The 21522-nt window shown below is 37.8% G+C and overlaps 1 protein-coding gene across 1 annotated transcript; it reads right to left on the bottom strand.

The window, feature by feature from the left end:
- Positions 1 to 7197: 7197 nt before the first annotated feature.
- Positions 7198 to 11317, bottom strand: LOC119777803 (toll-like receptor 13). The gene is made up of 3 exons (XM_038276793.1): positions 8894 to 11317; positions 7974 to 8091; positions 7198 to 7724 (listed from the first exon to the last, which is right to left on the bottom strand). Exons 1-3 carry the CDS (start codon positions 11310 to 11312, stop codon positions 7484 to 7486), a joined length of 2778 nt encoding a protein of 925 aa, XP_038132721.1. The 5' UTR covers positions 11313 to 11317; the 3' UTR covers positions 7198 to 7483.
- Positions 11318 to 21522: the final 10205 nt, after the last annotated feature.

Raw genomic sequence — 21522 nt, 5'->3', positions numbered from 1 at the left:
AAGCAACATTTAAAACATATAATATAAAAAATTGTAGCTTTATTAGATGTGGTCAAAAATACATATGATCAACTGATATATTCAAAAAGCTGATAGTGAGTTCAAATTAATCTTTCATCAGTATAGACAAAATAAAAATAAAAAAAGCTTGAAAACTACAGCAAACTGATAAAACTTAAGCAATTCATAAACTACATACACTGGTGCATAATTTCACAATTTTAATATTCCATATTTACATGACGGGTAAGACAAACATGTAGAGGAAATACAAAAATAAACATATATATATATATACAGGTGCTGGTCATAAAATTAGAATATCATGAAAAAGTAGATTGATTTCAGTAATTCCATTTAAAAAGTGAAACTTGTATATTATATTCATACATTACATACAAACTCATATATTTCAGATGTTTATTTTGTTTAATTTTGATGATTACAAATGACAACAAATGAAAATCTCAAATTCATCATATCAGAAAATTAGAATATTACTGAAGACCAATAAAAACAAAGGATTTATAGAAATGTTGGCCAACTGAAAAGTATGAACATGAAAAGTATGAGCATGTACAGCACTCAGTATTTAGTTGGGCCTCCTTTGGCCTGTATTACTGCAGCAATGCGGCGTGGCATGGAGTCGATCAGTCTGTGGCACTGCTCAGGTGTTATGATAGCCCAGGTTGCTCTAATAGTGGCTTTTAGCTCTTCTGAATTGTTGGGTCTGGTGTATTGCATCTTCTTCTTCACAATACCCCATAGATTTTCTATGGGGTTAAGGTCAGGAGAGTTTGCTGGCCAATTAAGAACAGGGATACCATGGTCCTTCAAACAGGTACTGGTAGCTTTGGCACTGTGTGCAGGTGCCAAGTCCTGTTGGAAAATGAAATCTGCATCTCCAAAAAGTTGGTCAGCTGCAGGAAGCATGAAGTGCTCTAAAACTTCCTGGTATGTGGCTGCGTTGACCCTGGACCTCAGAAAACACAATGGACCAACACCAGCAGATGACATGGCACCCCAAACCATCACTGACTGTGGAAACTTTACACTGGACTTCAAGCAACGTGGATGAAGTGCCTCTCTTCTTTTCCTCCAGACTCTGGGACCTTGATTTCCATTGGAAATGCAAAATTTACTTTCATCAGAGAACATGACTTTGGACCACTCACCAGCAGTCCAGTCCTGTTTCTCTTTAGACGCTTCTGACGCTGTCTGTGGTTCAAGAGTGGCTTGACACAAGGAATGCGACAGCAGAAACCCATGTCTTTCATACGTCTGTGTGTGGTGGTTCTTGAAGCACTCACTCCAGCTGCAGTCCACTCTTTGTGAATCTCCCCCACATTTTTGAATGGGTTTTGTTTCACAATCCTCTCCAGGGTGCGGTTATCTCTCTTGCTTGTACACTTTTTTCGACCACATCTTTTCCTTCCCTTCGCCTCTCTATTAATGTGCTTGGACACTGAGCTCTGTGAACAGCCAGCCTCTTTAGCGATGACCTTTTGTGTCTTGCCCTCCTTGTGCAAGGTGTCGATGGTCGTCTTTTGGACAACTGTCAAGTCAGCAGTCTTCCCCATGATTGTGTAGCCTATAGAACTAGACTGAAAGACCATTTAAAGGCTTTTGCAGGTGGTTTGAGTTAATTAGCTGATTAGAGTGTGGCACCAGGGGCCATCAATTTTGAACCTTTTCACAATATTCTAATTTTCTGATATGATGAATTTGAGATTTTCATTTGTTGTCATTTGTAATCATCAAAATTAAACAAAATAAACATCTGAAATATATGAGTTTGTATGTAATGTATGAATATAATATACAAGTTTCACTTTTTAAATGGAATTACTGAAATCAATCTACTTTTTCATGATATTCTAATTTTATGACCAGCACCTGTATATATATATACACTATATTGCCAAAAGTATTTGCTCACCTGCCTTGACTCACATATGAGCTTAAGTGACATCCCGTTCCTAATCCATAGGGTTCAATATGACGTCGGTCCACCCTTTGCAGCTAGAACAGCTTCAACTCTTCTGGGAAGGCTGTCCACAAGGTTTAGGAGTGTGTTTATGGGAATTTTTGACCATTCTTCCAGAAGCGCATTTGTGAGGTCGCACACTGATGTTGGACGAGAAGGCCTGGCTCTCAGTCTCCGCTCTAATTCATCCCAAAGGTGTTCTATCGGGTTGAGGTCAGGACTCTGTGCAGGCCAGTCAAGTTCATCCACACCAGACTCTGTCATCCATGTCTTTATGGACCTTGCTTTGTGCACTGGTGCACAGTCATGTTGGAAGAGGAAGGGGCCAGCTCCAAACTGTTCCCACAAAGTTGGGAGCATGGAATTGTCCAAAATGTCTTGGTATGCTGAAGCATTCAGAGTTCCTTTCACTGGAACTAAGGGGCCAAGCCCAGCTCCTGAAAAACAACCCCACACCATAATCCCCCCTCCACCAAACTTTACACTTGGCACAATGCAGTCAGACAAGTACCGTTCTCCTGGCAACTGCCAAACCCAGACCCGTCCATCAGATTGCCAGATGGAGAAGCGCGATTCGTCACTCCAGAGAACGCGTCTCCACTGCTCTAGAGTCCAGTGGCGGCGTGCTTTACACCACCGCATCCGACGCTTTGCATTGCACTTGGTGATGTATGGCTTGGATGCAGCTGCTCGACCATGGAAACCCATTCCATGAAGCTCTCTGCGCACTGTTCTTGAGCTAATCTGAAGGCCACATGAAGTTTGGAGGTCTGTAGTGATTGACTCTGCAGAAAGTTGGCGACCTCTTCGCACTATGCGCGTCAGCATCCGCTGACCCCGCTCCGTCAGTTTACGTGGCCTACCACTTCGTGGCTGAGTTGCTGTCGTTCCCAAACACTTCCATTTTCTTATAATACAGCTGACAGTTGACTGTGGAATATTTAGGAGCGAGGAAATTTCACGACTGGATTTGTTGCACAGGTGGCATCCTATCACAGTTCCACGCTGGAATTCACTGAGCTCCTGAGAGCGACCCATTCTTTCACAAATGTTTGTAAAAACAGTCTGCATGCCTAGGTGCTTGAATTTATACACCTGTGGCCATGGAAGTGATTGGAACACCTGATTCCAATAATTTGGATGGGTGAGCAAATACTTTTGGCAATATAGTGTATATATATATATATATATATATATATATATATATATATATATATATATATATATATATATATATATATAACTCGCACATAAAAAAGGATATAAGATATGGATGAATGGATGTAAATAGACATTAGATACTTTATTATAATCAACGGCTAAGTTAGTCGTTGACAAGAAAAATTGTGGTTTACCAGCACAGCAGCCTGTTTGTTGAGCTTTTACTTGTTATTAGAAATAGCAATCACTCATCTTTTCCTGATTTAAATCATCAGCATCTCACCCAGTCATCTGGAATACTTTTTTACTATCACTTTAAAAAATATTTTTTCATACACTGTCACAACTACTTTTAAAGTTCTTGACTTTGGGTCATTTACAGTTTTGGCTAGTCTGTTTTAAAAGTTAACAAACTCATCTGAAAAAACTTGATTTCAATTTAATATTTAAATAAAGCAATTGTTATTAGTAAACAAGGATAGATATTTCTGCTACTTACAGTTTAGAACCATGTTGCATCTCAACTGAGGCCTTAGCAGATGTCGAGCAAAGTTCTTTTTGACTGTGTTTCACAGGAGGTGGATTCTTTTAGCACATAAACAGGAAGCTGCATGTTGCACTGTATGCTCTCTGTTGTGTTAAACCTCTTGTCTGCCACATAAGCCAAATAAGAATATATAGAACCACTGTGTAAAATATATTTAGGTTTAATCAATGCTAAGTTTTATTTAAAATATTTTAATAACAAAATAAAGAGATAAACAGAGTTGTTGTGTTTAACTCAGCAGGGCCTAAGACTGGCTTGGAATGTGTCTAAATATTCAGGTTCTAACTGCTTTGTTTATATTTATTTTACAGTTAAATTGAATAAATGAAAGTGAATTGAAATATGATGGTTTTATATCTTACATCTTTCAACTTTTACTATAGGCTTAAAATCTAACTTCAAGGTTCCTTATTTTTCTATGTTGTCTTTTTTTCACCATGTTTTTTTTTTTTAAGAAGTGAAACCAAACTTCAGTCTTTTACTTCTTGTTCTGTTTTCTGTCTGACAACTTGGCATAAGAAATGTCTTAGAGACAGAAAAAGTGCATCACCAGTGGAGCATTATCGCCATAGTGCTCTGCTTGATTTATATATGCAAATAGTTTTATCATGGTTTTTGTAGGGAATAATTCATGTTACTTGGACATTACAAAAAAGGGAAAAGAGGTAAAATAAAGAAAATAACAAAAGAAAGATATTGACAAAACTTCATCTGTTTGCTTCATTACCTGCAAAGACAAATGTAAAAAGAAAAACACGACCAACAGATATAGAAATACAGATACAATAGAGCAACATACAGTATTAATCAATATGGAATGCATAAAGTGGTTGCTGAAGATAGAAGTTGCAAGTACTGTATGTAAGTGACCAGATCCAAGCAACTGTTGGTGTTTGTGAGAGTGCAGTTGTGTGTCTAAGGTTTATTCATGGGGAAAAATGCTCAGTGAAGAGCCAAAGACCCGCCTCCCCAGGAGCCGCATGGACGAGCCCATGGGCTCCACCTGGCAGCCAGTCACGCCGAGGTGGGACTATCCATGGGACCCAAGGGCCCTACTGCATGTGAAACAAAGACCACGCCCCAGGGGGCCAGGCCCCACAAAGTAGCCACCAGGAGCAGGCCGGCACCAACCTGGGTCCCTGCCCCAAGACACTGAGTACCACCAATGCACCTGCGGGCCAAGGCGCCAGCCAGTGGAGGTGGTCGGGGCAGGGTGGTGGGTGTACTACGCACAAATATTAGCAGATGCTGTACACACATTTGCATGCCTCACACACATCCCATATTCCCAGGTCCCAAGTCACCCCAAAGGACCAGGCAACCGGACCTGATACTTGAAAACTAAATGCGAAATGAGGAGTGGGGGGAATTCAACCAAGCCTTCCCGGTTCTTGCTCTGGTCGCATCCAGAACAGACAGGCCCTTCAAGGGCGGTGCCAACATGATCCAGACAGGCCAGTCAGCCAAAGCTCCCCCACCGCCAAACAACCCCCCACCCCACTCTTTCTAAGATGTCAGGATTATTGCAGATGGGTGTACAGCTGCATGGAATAAGGGAGTACGTCATTTAAAAAAATAACAGGATTACCAAATAATACATTTGTGCAGAAGAAACTCTTTTTTGCAATTTTTTTTCTTTATATACTTCATAAACGATCTTTACATTGGGTAATGCATGCAGTATATGTTAAGAAATGATAAGACATTACAGCGTAAACACCTACTGTTAGCTGCATTTTCAACTAGTCTCTAAATGGCTTAAGTTACTGTGGATTAAGAATGTTGAGGTATGTCTGTTTTCAGTCTCAGGCTCCAAATGAAGGCCAGGAGAGCTACTGTAAGGATAAAGTGGTTGTAGCTGCCTTAGCCTCCCCCATGCCGTAAACGGAAGACAGCTGTTGTACATGTTTTATCTGGCTAGTGAAAGTCCTTGGTGGGGTGGGAAGGTTCCCTGGAGTGTGTATTTGGAGTTTTTGTATATATTTAAGAGTAAAAAGGCACCTGAGTAAAAGCTTTTTCTCTCCGACTGGAGATGTAAAAATAAAGTTATTAAGATTTCTGCAACTCCACCTTACTAATTGTGGGTGGCATAGCCAGAAAACATATTCAAGAGTAGACATCCATCCTAGTTAACCTGGAAAAGAACAACTTTCAACAGAGGAGGTGGTCTTAGAATTAACCTTTTATCTACCTACTGTACAAAGCACCTTTAGGAACAATACCCAGAAGATTCACCTCTCACCTGCACTCACCTGACCCGCACTTCAATGATGCATGTGGCCGAAAGGACTCTGACGAGGGAGTTAATGACAGATCAAAAGAACCCTTACGACCTTTAACACCCCCAATGTGACTTCCTCAGACAATCCAGTGGAGGGAATCAAAGCCACCATTTCCCCCCCCCCCTAATTCTTTTGTTACACCTACAGTATATTAATCTCAGTGCTCCCTACCACTATTTAGAACTGAAGAAGCCTCTTCTATGAGAGGCGAAACGCCTTTTAGAAAACCTCACATCCAGTTCCCTAAACTGAACTTTTCAAGCTCGACCATGACCTGGATGACTGAGAATCTTCACAGAGATTTAAGTAAAGGTAAAAAGTACCACCTCTCCCTAAAGTGCATTGTTTTCTTAAAGTCACTCAAGAAAATGTAGCTATAATTATACCCACTTCTGGTTACTGGTAAACTCACACCTCAAAATATGTGAAATCTTAAGTTTTTTTTTTGAGTCTATCTTGTTCCTTTTACACTTCTGAGTATCTGAGGAACTAAGTCACAGAGCAACAGAATTTATTTTAGTTGTTTGTTTTCATTTCCGCTTACAGATTTTTTCCATAGCTTGAATGTATTAATAAATAACCGATTTTAAAGACTTTATTTTAAAAAATATCTATACATCTACATATTTTATTTAGACAATAAGAAAAAAGGTTGCATGTTTGGAGTCTATGCAATATGTTCATAAAAAAAACTACAAACATAAAAAAACTGACACCAAGCAAAAAAACAGCCAAATTGTTGCAGCAACATAGAGGTACTAGTTATAGAAAAAAATTACATAAATGATGTAAATGCAAAATTAAGAAGCTTAAATTTAAAATGATCTAATCCCTCATTTTAAAGAGTAAGGATATAAATACATCCATCAAATAAAAATGCCTTTAAATCCCTCAAAAGATTGAACCTGTTACAAAAGTTACTGCTACAGCATGCAACAGGAAGCAACACAAACTAAAATATGCATTGATGTGATCCTTCAATAAACACTTACTCCACATTTACATTGTTAACAGGATTATAAATGACTTTCTAGTTACACTAGCAGCCATTCAAAGTGGCCCCTTCCAGTCAAACGCCAGCCGAATGTCAGCCCACTTCCCTGCAAGTCACAGCAAAATCCCCTCCAATTTCCTGCCACTGGAGTGACCCCCTCCTTCTCCTCAGCGTGCATTTTTTTATTGACCCTGACTCCACCATTTCACTGAATTACAGAGTCTGACCAGGAGAAGGCGCTTCTCTTTAGATCTTAATGTACACAAAACATGACAGAAAGAATATTTTAGTACAAAAATGGATGTTTAAAAAGGAAATGTAGGGGACCAGTCAGGAAATCTTGAATGGCTGCTAATATATGATGAGTTGATATGAAACAGAAGTCATGACTATCTTTGCTAGATTCAAATAGATTTAAGGATGTTTAAAAAAAAACATTAAGGGTAACTGATTAATATACACTCATTTTTATCTCTGGATTATTAAGTAATCTTAAATCATTTGCACGTTATTCAATATGTTGTTTGTCCGGTAAGGAGGTCAGTGTTCTCAGTGAGAGCTTCTCCTGTCTGCAGAGCTCTCTTGACATTCTGCCAAAAGAGTCGTGGGTGTTGCGCAGCCTGAGGCCAGCTGAGGTATGTGCGTTTCTTCACCAGGTTCCTCATGCCGTAGAGTGCAGACAAATGATAAGTAGGGATCTCCTCCAAAAACAGCAGGATCAGCACACCCTTCTGCTCGTCAAACAGACGGAAGCTAAAGAAAGTCATGTAAAAGAGGAGGAGGAGGTATTTGTTAATATGTCTTTTCAGAGGTGAACAAGGGCTGGTCATGAGTCTAATTAGCATATCTAGTTATGATTTTTTTTAATGTTTACCATATTCAACTAAGAGATTTTTTATGTTTTTTAATAAAACTCCTGTTAAGAGCTCAAAATATTTTTTCATCATACTGATTACAGAGCTAGTACAATTTATTAATTACACTGAATGACAGCAGCCTTACCTGGCCATCTGTATCTCTCTTGAGCACCATTCACTCAGCAGGTAGTGTCGGCTGATAACACAGATAGTTTTCCTGCTTTCGTAAATGGCATCAGTAATGTTCTCGATGATGGGTTTACCTGTACAGACAAAAATGTTATCTATTAGTTGTTACTTTATTAGAATTTTAATAGCTTTTAGGTAAATAAACAAAAAAATATTTCAAAACTTAATGATAAAACGGTTGCCTTTGTTTGTCTGCATTTCAGCCAGTGTTTAGTTGTTCATTCCTTGAGCCATTTACAAATTGTTTTCCATCTTTCAATTTGCTAAATTCTTGCAACCTATTAACCTGACTCCGCCAGATGGATTTGCTCCGCATATCCAGATGGAAACCTTCCGTTGAAGTAATTTTGGGAAGGGGCGAAAATACTGGTTTGCTGATTGGCCTATGTTGGTGATAGACAGGCCAAATAAACCAATCAGATCAACGAAGCATATGACGTACTAACAGAGCGACGACGAAAACACAACCACAAGATCAAACTCTTGCAGAAACCAGTTGGGAGAAGAGCAAAAACATCTTTTCCTCTGAGAAAAGCCTCCAGAGCAGTGTTTTGCTCTTCTTTCAGTGAAGAAATACTCTGTAATTCCGATAAAACTTGCTCGATAGCCATGCTAATGCTAGTTTCATCGGCTGAAGCCACCATGTTCTTTAGACTGAACTGTCGCGCTTCTCGTTGCGTCCCACCTCAACCCGCCTCAAAGCCAACGCTGATTGGACGTTCGTTTGGTGAACGGCTCTGAATTTTCTTTAACGGAAAGTAGCCAGACTGATCTGCGAGTGAAACCTTGAAAGCTCGCGAGATCAGGATTGTCTCACGAGGCTAGCAACCTATAGCACTCAATAATAAACAAAGAGATGAACATACAGTAGTCTACCTGGTTGGAAATCTCTGTGGTGCAGACAAAGTCTCCAGCCCTGCTCTCCCTCCAACTCTGGTAGCAATTCTCTGTAAACCCAGTCCTCATCGTGGACATTGTAGGACACAAAGGCATCAAAGCGATGAGGATCTTCCTTCTTCCGCATTTTGCTGTCATAGAGGAGAGCCAGAAACAGGTGGAATGTGTAGGAGATATGCCATCTCAGAAATTTATAGAATAGGGATGCAAAGAGAGTAAAAACAACCAGAAAAGTGGTGGATATAAAGTAGGGAAAGCCAATATCTTGCCGACAGGACTGAATGTCAAAACCTAGTAACAAGCTTTCTTGTTTGTCCACAGGAGAGAAACATTTATATTGATGAGCTTTTACCACTTGTGTTTGTGGGTTGGTCAGTACCCAGTGGATGAAGCCTGCGTTAGAGCACTCACATAAGAATGGGTTGTTGTCCAGATCCAACAATCTCAGAGAGGGTAGAGACTGGAAGACCGTCTCGCTAATAACAGTGATCTCATTGTCAGTTAGTTTTAGAGATCTGAGTGCAGAAAGATTTGCCTGGACCAGAAAATCCAAAGACCTGAGTTTAGATTTTGAAAGATCGAAATTTTGCAGGTTTGGGAGAGTTAATAATAAAGTAGAATTGAAATATAACAAATCCATTGATGATAATGTCAAACTTTTTAGCTGGAGGTTTGGTTCAAATGTTTCAACATCTAAGTCGTTAATATAGATATTAAAAACTGAAAATGTCTCTACATTTTCATAAGCCTTGAGCATTTCCTTAATTACGTGAAAGGGCATCAATTCATAATTGCTGCTTCCGATTAGTGTTAGATGCTTCTGTGTCTTAATTTTTGCAGAGGCTTTATCATTGTTTGACTGGAGACTTTTTAAATAAGTGTTTGTGTTTAAGTAAACTACAAGATTTTCTAAGCTCACTAAACCACTAAAATAAGGTACATTTACAAACAGATAGGTTTCCACCTTCAGATCTTTCAGGAATTTTAAGTGTTGAAATTCATCTGTGTCCAGATATTTTATGGGGTTGTGGCTTATGTCCAAGGCCTCAAGCTTATGGAGGGAAACTTTAAATGTATCTTCAAATGTCTTCAGCTGATTGTTACTCAAATCTAAAACTTTCAGATTGTCAAGATTTTTAGTTACACATTTTTCCAGTTTGCTTATGCGGTTATTGTTCAGGTAAAGCTCTTTCAGATGTGTGTTGTTCAGAAAATCATCACAGCTGAGTCCAGCGATATCATTGTAACACAATTTTAAGATTTCAAGGGAGGAGAGGCACCTTATGTCATGAGGAACTTTGGTGAGCTTATTATAAGCCAGATTTAGGGATTGCAGTTGCTTCATTGATTGCATTGAACCTTTTGAGAGTTCATGCATATAATTGTCTTCCAGGTCAAGCTCTCTGAGCTGAGAGCATGATGCCAATCCAATAGTAAAATTATCAACATGGGTTCCAGTGATGCTAAGCTTTTTGAGTGTTGGTGTTTTACAGACTGAACTAGGTAATATCCCGTCTTTAATCCAATCATCCACAGTGTCAAAGACCAGATGATCCAGTCTTGCAATATTTTCTAAAACTGTTTGGATTCCTTTTAGGGATATTGCTTCGCTCTCAGCATACAACTTTGTTATGTTTTTCAGCAGTCTATTATCAGTTAAGTCCCATTTTCCTTGTGAAATGGGTAATGACAATTCTATGGTCTGGAGGTGTGGGCAAATTGTAGCTGTGATGCTTAACAGTTTCAGGGCAGAACCAGAAACCTCCAATTCTTTAAGACATGAGGAGAAATTTTGATTGAAATATTTGGTGTTTTTAGTAATAGTATTGAATTTTAGATTAAGCGTAAGTAACTGTGGCAGGCGTAAGATTGGCAGAATTTCTACAATTTCCTGAAGTCTGTTGTGAATAATATCAAGAGATTGTAAGCTGGTCAGACCCTGGAAGGCATACTTATGAATGTATTGGATCTTGTTGAAACTGAGGACCAGCACTCTAAGGTTGGAGAGCCCATTAAACATGTTGTTTGTCAGGTTGGTTAGTCTGTTTCTTGCCATATGTAGTGTATCTAATAAACCTAAATTGATAAAAGACCCTTGGTCAACATATGTTATTTCATTCATTGTTAAATTCAGATAACTCAGCTTTTTCATGTCATTAAAGTCATTTCGGGTAATACTTATTAACAGGTTTTCTCCTAGTTGTAATGACGTAACATTTTTAGGGATGTAATCAGGGATAGTAACAAATTTCATTTTTGCACAGTCCAAAGAAAGATCGGGAGAGGTGTTCTCCTGATAAAGTATAGTGCAATTTTTCAGTGAAAAAGCCTGAGAGGGAGAAACAGGAAGCAAGAAGTATAAAAGATAAAGTAGAGCCGAAGTAGTTATAGAGGCCATTTTTGTTAGGAAGAGAAGATCACCACCTGCAAAAGACATGCACAAAAAATTGTAAAAAAAAATGTGCTTTTGCTTTTAGCTTATGATTAATTATCAGATAAAATGAACTTTCAGATTATAAGAGATGCAGGTCATTGTGCTGCTAGTTTGTTGTTAAGAAAATATGGCAGAAAGGCCACTAGACAATGTGTTGTCAGATTATTAATGTTGCTGTCTTTACCATCAGTGATATTTTTAATGTTTTTGTTAACATAATGTTTAAGTAAGTCAATGGAAGTGCAGTTAAATTACTTCAGTTACAGACAGTATATAAGCTACAAATAGAGTATTTCATACACCTGACAGGTATGGGTTATCTCCTATTGACATCATGGGAGAAGAAGTGGAGGTGGTGGAGGAGTATAAATACATTGGTACCAAGGCTGGCGCACCTCAGACTGGAAGAAAGTGGGGAGAGTAGTAAGAACAGCAAAGATCATCGGGGCTCCTCTTCCCTCCAAAAAAGGCATTTCATTCCAGTGCTGCATGTCCCGAGCCCGTAACATCATAAATGACCCCTCACACCACCACCATGGACTGTTCTCCCTGCTGCCCTCGGGGAAGAGACTTCAAAGCATCCGATGCAGGTCCAGCAGATTCCACAACAATTTCTTGCCCACTGCCATTAGATTGCTGAATGTTTTGTAAAATGGGTTATCGTATTGTATTTATTGTATTTTATCATGATATAAAATAAAATGAATATGTTAGAACTGGAAATTCATAAGTCATATGTTTATATTACTGATTTTAGATATATTTTTACTATTTTTCAGGGCTGCACTTTTAAAAAAGATGAAATTGTCCAGAGAGCTGTTCCAAATGAAATTTCTTTTTGTTTTACACTTATGTAAACCAAATGACAAATAAATCTAAATAAGTCTAAGGAAAGAGTGGAATCCAGCCGCATGATTTTCCACAGCACGAGGCGGACACCGCCAGAGACTTCCAGGAGTCAAAGTCAAGAGGGCTGCAGGTCCAGATGAGCAGAAGCCAGCGGAAGAGGAAGAACAGTAGTTTCCAGATGGAGAGGGCCAAAACCGATTTCGATGAGGTAGCAGAAGTCCAGGCAAGAAGATCAGAGATCAGATGATGTACCGTAGGGATATCCAACCCGGGGTCAGGAGACAGATCTAAGGTCGTAAGCAGGCAGAATCCAGCAGCAGTCTGAAGGGAGGTCAGGCAAACAGATCAGAACAGGGGCAGGCAAGCTCAGAGGTCCCGGGAGCAGACATTGGTCAGGACTCAAAAATGGAGTAAGAAACTGGGTAAACTAGAAAACTTTCACCTACGCGTCAAATTATCTGGCACTGATGGCTGAGACCAAACGGTTTAATTTGAAGCTGTATCAGGTGAATCTAATGAAAGGAGAGGAAGAAATAGCGGAGCTACGCAGGTGGATAGAATGAACCAAAAGTCAAGTCATCAGTGTCAAGATCATGACAGGATGCATTTCCTACAACGCAAATGGTGAATGGCTCACATTGGGCAATAGTGCAAAATGGGAATGGGAATAGAGCAAAGAAAAAATTCTCAGCTGTAAAAACATTTTGAACTCTTCTGTTCACTTACATTGCCTGAACCATTCAGGGACTAGGTGTGAATGTGAGGCAGGGTAAATGAGCGCAGCAGAGTTTTTTATTCACAATCTTCTCAGAAGTTAAATCAGTTCCCCTACTGCAGCACTTTTGAAAGAGGCTTCTGATACACTGTCTTGGACAGATGGAAGTACTGCTGAAGGCAATCATCCAGCCACAGCTCCTAAAGCAGGTGGTGATAGTCGCCTAATTGGGAGCAGATTTGTTGGGCTCAGGAATGCTGGCACTAATAAAATTGTTTGGCTCTCCATCTCAATGTAATTTATAGTGCAGTGCAGCTCAGGTCCTGCAAGGTCAGTTGAGCAGGCTACAGGAATTAAAAATGGCACTGCATGAAAAGTGGGATTTTCGTCAATATGCGGCACTGTAGATTGTCGTGGAACTTCAGGTTAGCGGCAGTTTACGACAATTTGCAGGCTTCGCCGAAAACTCCCGTAAATTGTCAGAAATTGACGTGGACTCTCTTAGGCAGTGTTCCCCCTTCCCCCCTGGTTCTAGGGGGTTTAAAACAAAATCTGTTGGAGCTTCAATCCTTTGGGTTGGGGGGTTTTTTTACTGGTAGTAAAAAGTGGGTGTATACCCCTTTTTTTTACGAATTATTTTTTTTAAAATTCCAAAAAATTTTATGCGAGCTTTTTTAGAGCGTTTTAAAAAAAAAAAGCATTTTTAAAATTTTGTTGTAAATCCCAAATTAAATTTTTAAAAAGGGAAAATTTTAAAAAATAGTCTGAGGTTTTAAAAAAAGGGTTTTTTGGAATGCCTGGAAGTTGGTCATTGGGGTTTCAAAAGGTCCGGGGTTAATTAAAACCCCAAAAGAAAAAAGAAAGCTAAGGTTTAAATTTTTTTTTTTGGGTTTTTTTTTTAAAAATTAAAAAATTTTATTTAAAATTTAAAAAAAAAAAATTTAAACATTTTTAAAAAAATTTGGATAAACATTGGTTATTTTAACCGATTTTCTATCTTAATTTAATTTATGGGGGGATTAAAAAAAATTTCAAAACGTTTTAAAAACCCAAAATAAAAGTTTTTTTTTGGGGGTTAACCCCCCCCCCCCCCCCCCCCCCCTTTAAAAAAATTTTTAAAAAATATTTAATTTTGGAAAAAACTGAAGTAGATGGGGTTTTTTAAAAAAGTCAAAAAAAAACCCCCGCCCGGGTTTAAAAAAAAACCCCAAATTTAAGTTTTTAAAGTATTTAAATTTTTTTTTAAATTCCAAAAGGGGGTTTTTTTGTTTATAAATTTAAGGGGGGGCCCTGATTTTGTAGGAAAAAAACCCCAAAAAAAAGAATTTTTAGAAAACCCCTTTTTTTCCCCGGGAAAAATTTGACGAAATTGAAAAAACATTTTTTTAAAAATTTTTTTTTAAAAAATTTTAAAATAATTTTAGGGGCCTTTAAGGGTTTGAAAAAAAAAAAAAAAAATTTTTTTAATAAAGACCGGGGCCCCTTTTTTACCCCAGGGGGGTTTTTAACTTTAAAAAATCGGGGGGGCGGTTAGACAGTAAATTTCTTTTTTTTCGGGGGTTTGGGAAAAAAGGGGGGTTTTTGGGGAAAACCCCACGCGATATCTGGCCCCAAACGAATAAAAAAATTTATTTTAAATTTTTCGATTTTGCCCTGGAAACCGGGTAGCCCGGAAGGTAAAGAGTGCTTTGCCTTTACCTGTCGGTTTTTTAAAAGGGCTTTTTTGTGTTTAAAAACATTGGTTAAAATGGAAAATTTGGTTGCCGGGGGAAATTTAAAAATGTTTTAGGGAAAAAAGGGAAATTTCTATTTTTTTCTTTTTGGGTTTTCCCCCTCCTTTTGTGGGGCCCATTCAGAAGGCCGTGTTAAAAAAAGAGGGGGTATGGAAGGTTTTTTTAAAAGTTTTTTTTTTCCTTTTTAGGTTTTGGTTTGATTTTTTTTTCCCCCTTTTTATTTTTTCCCGCTGCCGTGTTTTTTAAACGGAAAAGGGGCTTAAAAACGAAGCCACCCAAAAGGGTGGGGGGCTTTCCCCGGGTGGCAAAGGGGGGTATTTTTTGGGAATTTTTTTTAGGGCTTTTTGGGGTTTTTGGGAATGGGGTGAATTTTTTTTTTTTTAGGGAAAAGGGGGGGGTTTTGGATGAAAAACTCTAACCCCCTTTGGGCGGTGTTTTTGGGTATTTTTTTGGACGTGGCCGGATAAAATTGGTTGCTGGTGGTTGGGATCCAAGAAAGTGACGCAAGTGGGGGTTGAAAAGGATCCCCGGAGGAATTGCCGCCCCCTAACCCCGGGGGCAAAAGGTTCAGGGGATTGAAATTTTTTTAGAACCCTTTTTTTTTTTAAAGGGGTTTGAATAAACCCCTTTTTTTCAAAACATTTGAAATTTTATCCCCTTTAAATTCCCCGGGTCCTTTTTCAAAAATTTGGGAAAATTGAAAAAAAAAAACAAAATTTAAGTTTGAAAAATTATGTGAAAAAATTTTTGAATAAATTTTAAATTTTAAATTTTAAAAATTTTTTTTTTTTAATTTTAAAATAAAAAGAAAATCCGGCGATTTTTTGTTAAAAAAAAAAAAAACCGGGGGCCTTTTTTTGGGGCCCAAAAAATTTTTTGTTTTAAAACACCCATCTAATTTTTCCCCCCCCCCCCCCCCCCTTTCCCCCCAATAAAAACCCTAGACGCTGTCCCCCAAACAATTTTAACTTTCCAAATTTTGGGGGGGCCCCAAACGTACAACACTTGCAAACCCCCCCCCCCCCCCCCCATTTAATTTCCGAAAACCCCTTTTGGGCCCGGGGGGGGAAAACCCCCTTTTTAGAATTTTTCCAGGGTGGCTTTAAAAACCCTATAAAACGGGTTGGTTAAAAATTTTAAATCCCTTTTTTCGGGGGAAAATTTTGGATAAAACCCCCCGGGAATTGGAAATTGGGGGGTTGGGAATTTGCCCTTTTTTTTGGCTTTTTATTTTTCGGGGGCAAAAGGTTAGATTTTTAAATGGCTTCCCCCCCCTTTTTTGGGCTTTCCCCCCATAATTTTTTTTATTTTAATTTTTTTTTTTTTTTTTTTTTCCTCATTTTTCCCCAAAAAATGCAGTAAAGGACCGAATAAAACCCAAAAGAAACAATTTAATTGAACCATAGGCGTAATTTCCCCTTAAAGGATGGTGGGGAAACCCCCCCTATTTTTCTTTTTGTTTTTTTTTTAAAAAAAAACCCTTTCCCGAAAAAAAAAAAAAAAAAACTCCCCGCCACCCCCAAAAAAAAAAAAAAAAAAAAATTTTTTTTTTTCCCCCCCCCCCCCCCCCAACCCCCCAAAACTTTTTTAAATTTTGGGGGAAGGGGTGGGGTGGGTTTTCTTCCCCAACGGGCGGGCGGTCGGGGGGGTTTAAAAGGCCCCCGCAGGTTCAAACTCCCAACAGTACGTTGCCATAGAAAACAGCGCAGCCCCCAATTATAGAATTATAAAAACACACGAAAAAATTTTCCCACATAAAAACGGGCCTTTTATTAAAAATTTTCCCGTTTTTAGAGGGTTGTTTTTTTTGCGTTTTTAAGGATGGCGTTTTTTTTCACTTTTTTTTCCCGAATATTAAATTTCCCCTCTTTTTCCGGGGTTTTTTTGGGTTAAAAAAAAATTTTTTTTTTTTTTTTTTTACCCTTTATTTAAAACTTTTTTTTTGTAGTGTTGCCACAGTAGAAACCGGCCCCCCTTTTTTTTTTTTGTCCACGAAATTTAAGTTTTTAGCGTGTTAATTTGACAACTCATGGCAAGCGCTTTTTGAAATTTAGGGAAGGTAAGGAAATTTGGTTTGTGACGTCCCTGCAGGGGGTCAAAAAAAAAGCTTTAAAAAATTTTGGCTTTGGGAATTTCGTTTAAAGGGGAGTTAGAAAGTTCCTTAGAAAAGTGCAAAAATAAATCTGAACCTTTCTTTTTAAGCTGGTTGAACTACTGCGACAGACTGGGACCGTCCAGGGTGATCCCACCTCTACCCCAAAACCTGTGGGAAAATGCACCAGCACCCCTGATCCCCTGAGGGGTAAGGTTTTTAAAGAAAATGGTGGTTGAACTAGTCCGCTCTCCCCCCATTCTATCAAATCAGTATTGAAACCCCAAGGGGGGATTTAGGAAATTTGGGGCCCTAGGCAAAGACAGGCAGGGGGCCCCCCCGAGAAGTAAACCCCTAAAAAGACCCATTCTCAGATAGAGAAAAGTTAATAGAATAGAATCCATTTTTTGTTCTAGGTTTTGCCCCCCTTTCTTTTTCCTTTTTCCCCTCTATTTTTCAGCGTTCTGATGGGTTTTTTGCAAAGGATTTTTATCAAAAAAAATAATTAATGTGCACAAATAAGGATTTGTTGTATTTAAACCCTACATGGAAAAAGGTTTTATGGGGCCCCAGAACTTGGGGCCCCCGGGCAATGCCTATATTTTCCCAAAGGTAAAACCCCCCCGGGTACCCTGCTAGTGGATGTTCTTACAGAAAGACGGAGTTGCTTAATCATATTTGCTTAAGGGCCCTAAGATCTTGTCCAGTCCCGGTTTAAAAGTAAATTAATTTTTTAAAAAGGACCCAAAATTGACTGTCAATAAATGTTCTCAAAATTTATTATTTATTTGATTTTTTTTTATTTTACGTCTGTTTTTGTTTAGTGATATTTTTGCACAAATATATAAGTGAATTTGTAACAGTTATGTTTTTTAACTGTAAACATTAAATTGATAAATGTTATTCGCATTTTTTTGGCTTTACCTTTCCAACAAAAAAAAAAAAGGCGCGCGCAGGTAGCTCCCTTTCCTTATGAGCCGCCCCCAACTTTCAAAAAAAAAGTTACACCCCTTTTCTTAGACAACGCCTTAGCAGGTTGGCATGAAAAAATTCGGCGCGCGCACCGGCCCCATTATTTTAGGGGTAAGCCCCCCTTTTTCTCTTAAACCTAGAGAGCCCCTGGTCTGGGCACCATAAACCTCCATTATTTGAATGTCAGCAGACACAAAAAGCCTCCCCCAAATTTCCCGATCATTTAGATTCAAAAAAGTACTCCAGGTGTTGTTCAGATGGGGGTGAGAGAAAAAGAAGGGGTAAACATGTTTTGGGGGTACTTTCCTTTAAGGGGGTCCGAGCCCCTCCACCCCCTAAAGGGCTGGGTCCTTTGCAGTGACAGGCCCTGCTTTAAAACTTCTATGACCTTGGTGGCATCGCCCTTTCTACGCGTTTTCTTTTTGCCCCATGGGGGCACAGGTGGGGCAGAATGAGATAAACAAACTACTAAGAAAGGGTGCTTCTGTCCTCCCCTGCACTCGGGGCTCAGTGGAGGAAGTGGCAGAGAGGACCCAACCCTAACCCTCCCCGGGAAAAAACCTCTCACCCCCTGCACCGATGCAGGGAGCTGAGCAGCTCCTTTAGTGAAAAAAAAATTTCACACATGTTTGTAATAAAAGGGGCGCTACCTCATCCTGCTGCAACCAGACGCTAAATGAAAACTACAACAGCAATAACCCGTTTCTCTACATTTCACAACTAGGCAAAACAATAATATATAAATATAAATATCCATCTATTAAATGATCATGTAAGCACCGTGTCCCCCTACACCCCCTTTGTTATGTATACTGTGTGTTTCAAAAAAGACAAAAAAGGGAAAAAGATAAAAGTTGTCTAATAAAATTTTTAAGTCTAACTTAGATAAAGAAAAAAAATCTTGCCAGTATTACAGTTGATATCGATTGTATTCGAAGGTCTAAACTGAGGTCCTTCTTTAAAAACCCAAAAAAAGGGAAGCTGCGTTTTCTTAATCTGGGCCCCTAATTTTTTTTCCTGTAAAAACCAAAAAAAAATTTTAAGGGAGTGTTACTTTACAAATTTTTGGTCCATCAATTGTGGTTTTTAAAATTGATAAAATTAAATATAAAAAATGGGGAATGTTATTTTGCGTGACACCTCTAGCTGGGTTAGTTTTTCTTTTCTTCCTCTCGATAACCCCCGTTTCTTATAACTTTATGTCTTATGTGGTTGTGCCCAAACCCTACAGGAAATGCATCACGTCCTTGTCACCCTGTCCCCAAAAAGGCTCCAGACTTGTGATATGCTGCCTAAAAAAAATTAAGAGCCCTTTTAAATCAAAGAAAACATTTTTCCCAACTCCCCCTGTAAAAAAAAAATGCTAAAAAAATTACAAATGATTCCAGCAACACAAAGGGTTTTCAGTAAACAAAAAATAGGGATTTTAAAAATAAGTTTAAAAACCCTTTTTTAAGTAAAAAATGATGACTTAAAGGGGAACAAGTTTTTTTTTTTTTTTTTTTTCATTGGGACCCTTTATTTTATGTTATTAATCATGTTCTACTCACTCATTAAGTTTTTTGTCATTTGAGCTGTTCTGAAGATATTCGGTTTGTTATATCCAAAGGGAAAAGCTTTCCTATGGACAAGGGTTAAAGGGACAACAAACTGCTATAATTTATCTTATGGTACGCCAGCATTCATAATATGTAGACGAATCACTATCCCCCAGACATCCCTGTTTTTTTTTATATTTATAAATTTTTTAAAACAAAGCGGACTGGTATGTCCCCCTTCCGTGCCTTCAAATCGTTTTGACCCTAGGGTTTTCCAACGGGAAAATCTTCAGCCTTCAATGACACAAAAATCATATGGGTGAGTAAACTATGTAATAACATAAAATCAAGGGGCCAGCGTAAAAAAAAAAAAAAAAAAAAAAAAAAAAAAAAAAAAAAAAAAAAAAAAAAAAGGTGTTCCCCTTTAAGCTTCATTACCTGCATGAAAGCAACCCTACACTGCCGATATGGACAGAATACAAAGCAACCAGGAGGAGGACTTGCATGTTTAATAAATGTATGATTCTGCAAGTGCCAGGGATGTCTTGTAAAATTTCTGTGTAGTTTTTTCTTTGCATAAATCATAACAAAATGGTTTTCTTAATTTTTGTTATTTAAACAGAGATTGAGGAGATACCAAAACCAGCATTGAAGGAATTCATAAAATATGCCAGAACTGTGGAGATTGGACTCATTCCAGTAATGCAAAATCATAAATAATGTCTTTATTTACAGAAATTTCTGACTGTTTTTACCAAATTTGTGTGTTCAATAAAAAAAAAAATTGGGAAACGCTTCTATTGGCCTTGTTGTAAGCAAAAATTATGAAATTTTATTGAATTATTGCTAATTGGAATACTTTTTATTTATTTAATTTCAAAGTAAAGTAGTCAAAACTGATTCGAAACTTTCAGTATATGTTGCACTCTTAACTGACCCCAAAAAACGATTTTAAACATTAAAGTTTTTAAACAAATTTTTTTAGTTTGTCTGGAAATTTTAATCACTTTTTTATATTTGATTTTGGGAAAGAGTAACCCCAATGTAACTATGGCTTTCAGTAAGTAAATCTTTTATTGATTTTAAAAACTAAAAAATAGCTGAAACCAAATTTTAAAAAAAACACAATAAATGTTTTCAAGTCTTTATTTTGCTAAGTAGAAAAATTTTTCCAATTTCATATAAAAAAAAAACATTTGATATTAGAATAGCACATCAGATTAAAAATAAATATATTTTTTACAGTAATAGTGGTCAATGAAAAGTAAGTGTAAAAACCCTTTTTGCAAAAGGGAAATTTTAATTAAATGAAAAATTAAAATGACAAATTCCAAAATATTGTATGTACCGTATCCCAGAAAAGGTAAATAACAAAATTAAATGCTTCAGTAATTTGGGGGTTTTTGAATATCCTGATCCAGCAATTCTTACACAATTTTAAAAAATTTAAAAAAAAATTTTTAATTCTATTAAAATAAAAAAAACAACTTTTAAATGCTACTTTTTTATTCGTAATAAACTGTATTTAAAAAAACATAAAATACAAATTTTTTGGTCTTTCCCGTTTTGTGATAGTGAGGCACTCTAAGGGGGAAAAATCCCAATTGCCAGTTAATGTATCTTCAAAAACCAAAATTGTTACAGTATAATTTAATTAAAATTTAAATTTTTTTTCTAAAGATTTTCCTCTTCGAATTTTTTTTAAAAATTAAGTTCTGTGATAATTTTCGTTTCCCATCGGAAACTATGGGTTCTATGCCCAAAATACCCCGTGGGTTGGAAAACCATGTGTCCGTTCAGGTAGGTACATTTCCTCTTCAGCTTCCTCATGGGGTAAAATGGAGACAGGTGATGAAAGATCTCCTCCAAAAACTTAGGAATTAATTTATTCTTTGCTCATCAAACAGAAAAAAGCTGGATAAGGTCAGACAAGGTAAAAAACAAATTCTATTAAAAGACAGATTTACCAATTGCAATGTGCTGTCCAAGCAATACACCCTAAGCAATATATTCTATTATAGTGCAGCATGTCATTTAATCTTAAATAGACACACTGAATGAGGTCAGTTTGTAGATCACAAGTACAAACCAATGAGTTTTGAGCCTGGTTAACTCAGTTAGTAGAGCATGAGAACTTTTAATCTCAGGGTCAGGGCTCGAGTCCCATGTAGGCAAGCCGATATTAGGGAAGTGTCAGTCTAGTGGTTAGGGCATTGCACTTGGACTCCAGAGGTTTTGAGTTTTAACAGTCTGCCACTCTGGCACAATGGCAGCC

This window comes from Cyprinodon tularosa, unplaced genomic scaffold (genome assembly GCF_016077235.1).
Source record: "Cyprinodon tularosa strain WSP-4 unplaced genomic scaffold, ASM1607723v1 ctg1273, whole genome shotgun sequence".
In the NCBI taxonomy this organism is placed as follows: Eukaryota; Metazoa; Chordata; class Actinopteri; order Cyprinodontiformes; family Cyprinodontidae; genus Cyprinodon; species Cyprinodon tularosa.
The sequence above is the reverse complement of the archived record's forward strand: the minus strand, read 5'-3'. Positions and strand labels throughout refer to the sequence as shown.

What these genes read in the sequence shown, in the direction of transcription:
- LOC119777803 (XM_038276793.1), bottom strand. Translation starts at nt 11,312, where the DNA reads ATGGCCTCTATAACTACTTCGGCTCTACTTTATCTTTTATACTTCTTG. An exon ending in CCACAGAGATTTCCAACCAG is followed by an intron (nt 8,092 to 8,893) that starts GTAGACTACTGT and finishes TTGTCTGTACAG; the next exon opens with GTAAACCCATCATCGAGAAC. An exon ending in AGAGAGATACAGATGGCCAG is followed by an intron (nt 7,725 to 7,973) that starts GTAAGGCTGCTG and finishes GACTTTCTTTAG; the next exon opens with CTTCCGTCTGTTTGACGAGC.